The 6,921-nt window shown below is 35.5% G+C and overlaps 1 protein-coding gene across 1 annotated transcript in view; it reads left to right on the plus strand.

The window, feature by feature from the left end:
* The first annotated feature begins 55 nt into the window (after positions 1-55).
* The window catches only part of LOC106870685 (uncharacterized), a 40,799-nt gene continuing 33,933 nt past the window's right edge, over positions 56-6,921 (plus strand). Inside the window, exon 1 of the mRNA XM_052974139.1 lies at positions 56-1,983. Coding sequence (XP_052830099.1) covers positions 1,980-1,983 — 4 coding nt within the window. The 5' untranslated portion in view covers positions 56-1,979. The remainder of the gene's footprint in view (positions 1,984-6,921) is intronic.

Raw genomic sequence — 6,921 nt, forward strand, 5'->3', positions numbered from 1 at the left:
AGAGAGAGAGAGAGAGGGGGGGGGTTCTGCAACAATATTCAACTATTTGCCAATTAACTTAAAGAAAGACTTGTGGAATATATTAGAGTTCTGGTAACATTTGCATTCTGATTATGAAATTTTGCGAATCTGTTCATTATACCGAAGGAAAAACACTTACAAGGCAACCAACCACCTTAGTGGCACAAAACAATTTGTTTGTGTAACCAAAGACCCATCGTTCTAATCATTACTTCCCCCCTCTCTCCCTCTAAAAAGAAAAAAGAAAAAGAAAAAGAAAAAAAAGGATAAAAGCCCCCGAAGCTTTGCAACTTACTGGGGGTAGACAGACATCTGTGCAGAAAGATAAATTTCAGCGAGTAGCGAAGTTGGTACCATACCGTTATTCTTACCATTAGAGATTTGGGAATAAAGACAAACGATTTTTATAACTGCGTTCATATATTGCTAATCGTTATGAAAAATAATTTTTCGGATAGGAAAAAAAAAAGGAATCAAAAACGATTCCTAAGTTATTACCAAATAGACCAAATGTGTGATTTAGTATCAGAATGGTACCATTCTTTTAAATATCTACCCTAGCCTGGAAGTAGCTTCACTATTGACTTGTACGGAAATAGCCCAGGTCTGACATATAATGAACTGAATCACATAGAGTCTATGAAGAACCACAGCTTAGATATTTGTTTCTACTAGTTGGTTCTGAGGAGCTATTTCTCTCGCTTTTCCCTCTCTCAGATAAACAAATCTGAAGCAGCCGGAACCAATTTTGACAATTAAGTTGCTCCACTCTACCTTTTTTTTTCTATCTCAACCACCAACAAAACAGAGATGAGAAAGACAAGCTAATAGAGGAGCCTGTAACATCGTAACACAATCTGCTAGAAATATCAACCAAATTTTTCTCATATTACAATCTATTCTTTCAAAAAGGGAAGGACAGTTGATAATGTAATCCTAAATATACCATTTCTGGAGAGAAAAAAAAGATAAAAAAAGAAATGGAAAACGGGTAGTTGAGGCTGTAATATCTTTGAGTATATCTGATATGATCTGGAACTAAACAACAGCAGAGTTTAGCCAATTTTACAGAATGTATTCAAGTTAGTTGTTTATAGAATTGTAATTAATTTCAATCGTCTTTCAGAAGTTTAATGAAACAACATAAATACCGTGGTTAGCAAATAATTATATAAACCACCGCTCCCTCCGGAGTTAAGTAAAAGGGTAATATTTCTTCTACACAATGGTTAATGAAAAACAACTAACAACGAGTGCAAGTTAACTTGAAAAAATAAGCTATTGAGATTTGGTTTCGATTCATAGTTCCAGCTATTTCAGCTGCTGTCCTTGAGAAAGGCATGGATGTTATGCAATCTTTTTCTTCTTTTCACCTATCAAATTGCTCTCTTGTGTCTATCTAAAGAAATTAATAAATAAAATAAAATAGATAAAGATAATAATTTCTTTATTCACCACTAAAGGTGTCCACAAAGACCAAGAATGGTACAGAACAATATAATACGATATATGAGGACAGATAAAAAAAAGGAGAGGGCTTCTGAGGGTTACTCGTGGAAACTTCCACAAAAATCACGACTACCCTGACTGCTAAAGGCAAGGGCCCTTATCATAAATCATCCAGTGGGATCAACCCTGACAAATAAATGAGTTAGGAAAAGAAATTAATTTAAATGAAAAATGTTAGCTGGAAATTTAACCACCTCCCAAAACAAGTTAAATAAGAAACAGGTGAAAAAAGAAAAGAAAAAGAAACAAGATTTGTGTGGAAAGTAAGACAGGAGCAGCCAAAAACAGACGAATTTCGGTAAAGCTATGTTAGAGGTACGCCAACATCGTCATGAGGTGCTCTGCGAATGTAAACAGCACCATGCCAAAGCTAGAGTTACTTAAGAACTGGTCTGGTTTATACGCAATAGAGCAGCAACACACGTCGGAGCCGCGACTTCACTACAAAGATGCGTGAGTAATTGTTAGTCCCCTTCTCGTAGTTTTAGACCTTTCTGTTTTTCTTTCTTTCTTTTATTTTGGATGTATTTTCGCGTCTAATTTCTACCTACACCAAACCAATTCAAGTGTATTGTTGAGGTTGAAATGGTCAGTCGAAGGGGTGAAAAATTATAGATCTTACAAACGTGGGATTTTCACCAGTAAGTGAATGGATAAGCAGTTATTTATACTGCTTGGATAGAAACTAGTTGAAGGCTACGAGTGGTAGTAGTAGTAGTAGTAGTAGTAGTAGTAGTAGTATAAATAATAATATAGGGCTACTAAATATAAAGATAGTTGATATTGCCTCTGAGCAATTCTCGAAAAGTTTCCTTTCAAATAAGGAACTTGCTCCGAAACAATTACCAACACTTTCATCAGATTCCGGATTTTATGTACATACACGCATGCATATACATATGTACTCGTACGCGCGTGCGCAACACACACATACACACACATACACACACATATATATACACTTATACACACACACACACATATATATGCATGTATAAATATATATACACATATATTTATATATATGCATACATATATATACTAGTCTGTATGTGTATAGATGGATATATATACATACATGTATATACATATATACACACATATGCATGTATATATATATATATATATATTGGTCATCCCTTCTTATACGTATGTATATATGTATATATTATGCCACTCAGCAAGGGGGCCGGCCTTGTCACGCTATGTGTCACGCTGAATCTCTCTGAGAACTACATTAGGGGTACACATGTCTGTGGAGTGCTCAGCCACTTGCACGTTAATTTCATGAGCAAGCTGTTCCGTTGATCGTATCAGCTGGGACCCTCGTCGTCGTAATTGACAGAATGCTCCTTTAATATATATATGCATATATACAAACATACATGTATAAACTTACATATATATGTATATACACAGGCATATATAGGTACAGGACATCTATATATATATATATAAACATACATACATATATATATATACATATATATAAGTGCATTGCAACTTGTCAGAAATGGTTAAAAAAGGGGACAGAAAGTGGACATAGAAGTCAAGTAGAGGAAGCTAGGAAGTCCATTCACAATAGTAAAAGAATTGAATAGGTTCATCAGTGTTGGGGAATTTCAGGAAGCATTGAATTTTCAAAGGATGTCATGTCTTGACAGCTAGCCACTGACATGGGTAGAATGTTACATGCTTCAATAATTCTGAGCAGGAAAAAAATTGTTTCTGAAAATCATGGATGTTGCACTGTTTTTGATAATATAATCATGTCTACAAGTGGTAGAGGTATTGAATTCAAAATGCTGGCCAAAGTTGTGGGAAATGTGACAGATAATCTTGTGGGCTTCTACTAAGTCAGCCGCTAGATATGAAAGCGTTTGTGTGTCAATGCCCTGAGAAGCACTACATTCAAGATATGGTAAGTGAGTGACAGAGGATATTCATCTGGTTGCATGTCTCTGGACTGCTTTGAATAAATTAATATTCTGGACAAGATGGAAGTCCTAAACTGGAGATGCTAACTTTAAATGTGGACATATAGCTATAAATAGTTTAACCCTTTAGCATTCAGATTACTCTGTCAAATATAAAGCCTGTTTAATTACATTGTTTTAAATTAATTGTACAACATCTTGTAACTCTGAGATTTTGATGATGTCCCTGTTTATTTTTAGAATGACTTTGTAGGGTAGATGTGAGAGGTCAGAGCTGGCTGGTTTGAGCATAAAACAAGAAGACAATTTTGGCTTGATATGGCCGGTTTAAACACTAAAGGGTTAAATAGATAGCTGGTGAGTAACTGACAAAGCTAGGGCCATCTTAACAGTATCATAGGTCCCTGAACAAATCAATGCACTAGGTCCTATAATTTTTATTTATTGACAGCAAATTATAGCATATATTGATCCGAATTAGGCCCCTTGAGCTGTTAAGCTTCTGGGTAACTGTACAGTATACTTGTGACCTAAGGTGACATTGGATAAAAGTTTTGCTGAGTACGGCTCAGACACTTCTGACCTTTTTGACAATCTCAAAACTGTTGTTCATCCACTGCAGATCCTTGTTGACATTAACGCCTTGGTCAAGGCAGCGAGCTGGCAGAAAACATAGCACGCTAGGCAAAATGCTTAGCGGTATTTCGTCTGTCTTTACTTTCTGAGTTCAAATTCCACCAAGGTTGACTTTGCCTTTCATCCTTTTGAGGCCGATAAATTAAGTACCAGTTGCATACTGGGGTTGATCTAATCGACTGGCCGCCTTTCCCATAATTTCGGGCCTTGTGCCGAGAGTAGAAAAGAATAAGGCCTTGGTCACTTTCACCAGTAGACTACTTAATGTTGGTGTCATGGATGGTGAATTCTGAGTTTTAACTCATATTATGTATAGTAGTTCACTAGTTTACTGTGAGTTGCCAGTCAGCAATCTATTGCTGCATTGTGTCTAAACCAAATTGTCAGAAAGATTTATAGTGTATGATCCGTTTATTTTATCTCGAGGTACAACTTAATGTCATTTGCATTTTTTACTGTAGAAACATACTTCAAATTGGTATCTGTTTCCAAACCTGGGCACCAATCTATTAATCTGTTAATCAACAAAGTTAACATTTTCATTAATAATTTAACTTTTAAGTTAACTTTGGAAATCATTATTGGACTAATTAACTTCTATTACATTTAACTTCCATTAACTCAAGTCAACTTCTGTTAACTTCAATTGAATTGAAGTTAACAGATTTTATAGTTTTGGCACTTTTTAAAAGTGTGTTTAGGTGGGTTTTAGAGCAAAAACTGATTTTTCACCTTTTCTATAAAGAAAATTAATGTTAATGGTTTATCAATAACTTTGGTTAAATTTTTAAAGAATTAACTGGTTGACAGTTAACAAAGTTAACTTTTTGGTTCTGGATTCACAGTTAACAATGTTAACTTTTTGATTAACGGTGCCCACCTTTGTCTATTTCATTAATGTATGCAACAAATAAAAGGGGACTGAGGACAGATCTCTTCAGGACACCAGGTGTTGCATGAAGTGCAGAATGTTCTAGTTAATGTGACTACCACATTTCAGTTAAGAATGCAGAACTTCAGCCAGTTACAAAGATTAGCCTCCACCCCACTGCCGAGAGCTTTGCAATAAGTATTTTGTGTGGCACAGAATTAAAGGCTTTGCTGAAGACAAGATTGACAACATCCATCCATGAGCTGTCATCTGTGATTTGGGTGATGTCTTCAAAAAATTTGATGAGTTTACCACAGCAGCAAGAGTTAGGGATAAATCCAAATTAGGTTCTAAGAGTTCCAGAAGTCCCTGAGTGTCAGAGAGACACTCAGGGATCCATCAGTTTGGTGATACAGCATTTAAGACTGATCAAATGGTTAATTGACAGGTGGTGTGCAGTCACTATTTTTGAATGGGGGAATAAAGCTGGCAATCTTCCACTTTTCTGGTGAAATGTATATATTAATCCAAAATTGGAAAAGTAGTGAAACTTGGTGCAGTGGAAAGAGCCTGCCATGTTTGAGAAGCAGTGACACCATCAAAATCAGGGGAGGCATAGTTGCATATACGCTTGAGGTGGCATTGCAGCATTAAATTTAGCAGATGTTATGGAGTTTGGTTTCAATAGTGGTGAAGACAGTACATTTGGATTTTCATTAATAAAAATGCCAACATACTATTCAACAGTAAGATCTGCACACTCTTTGAGATCATCTGGGATCATCTGTAAGTTATATAGGGACGGTGAAGAAGGCTAATTGGAGAGTGAGGCCTCTATTTCAAAGGTACATATTTTCAGAACTCTTTACTCTCTGGTTTGGTTGCTGTGTTGTTTAAATTTAAGTACTGCGTCTTTTAAGTCACCTTCGTGACATGGTTTGACACTCTGTTGCCCCTTCTTCTCTTTTCGTCTGTTCTATGTAATCTGTATCCAAGTTCAGCATCTCATCATCCTTTCCTGACTGACAGTAAAGAAGAGGGTGAAGAGCAGCAGAATAATAATAATAATGATGCAGTAGACAGGGGAGAATAAGAGGAAGGGAAATGGTGTGTGTGTGTGTGAGGGTAGGTTGCATGAGAGTTACTGGAGGGGCAGATGTAGTATATGGTGAGAAAGAGAGATGTATGGTGATTGACAAGGAGAGAAAATTTGGTCGTGCAGAGGAGTGATCAATGTAAAATGTGAGTGGAGAGCAACAGTATTAAGAATGTCAATATATCATATCACTCCTATAAATTATTTATGTCCGTGAGCATTTTAATAGTGAAATTGCATTAACACTTTCATTACAGTATTTATTTTGAGATGCTCTGTTTCTTTCAATTACTTTAAAATTTAACAAAGAATTTAGTAAAATAACTTCGTTATCATTAAGCCAATGTTAGGAACATAAATTGTGACTAAAGTTTGGTGGAAAATTTTAATTCAAAACTTATGAAAACAAGACATTTGTACTTAGAGCCAGAAGCAGTTTCAACCAGGTTGGTATCAAAGGGGTTAAAAATTGTTTATTATATATTTTAACCCATGTGTTACCATATTTCCGTTGAGATGCTCTGTGTTTCTTTCAATTACTTTAAATATAACAAAGAATTTAGTAAAATAACTTAGTTATCATAAAGCTAGTGTCAGGAACATAAATTGTGACTAAGGTTTGGAGGAAGATTTTAATTCAAAACTTATGAAAACAAGACATTTGTACACAGAGCCAGAGCGGGTTTCAACCAGGTTACTAACGAACGGGTTAAATACAATAACAATTTATTACAGAAGTTCACAGAGGCAAGAAAAATTGTTTTTTTTCTATTTCAGTGAAACATAACCTGCAAGTCTTGTCTCATTGTTTTAGATGGGATGGTGAACAGTTTCAATTGGAAGACTTTGTC

Source organism: Octopus bimaculoides, chromosome 17 (genome assembly GCF_001194135.2).
Source record: "Octopus bimaculoides isolate UCB-OBI-ISO-001 chromosome 17, ASM119413v2, whole genome shotgun sequence".
In the NCBI taxonomy this organism is placed as follows: Eukaryota; Metazoa; Mollusca; class Cephalopoda; order Octopoda; family Octopodidae; genus Octopus; species Octopus bimaculoides.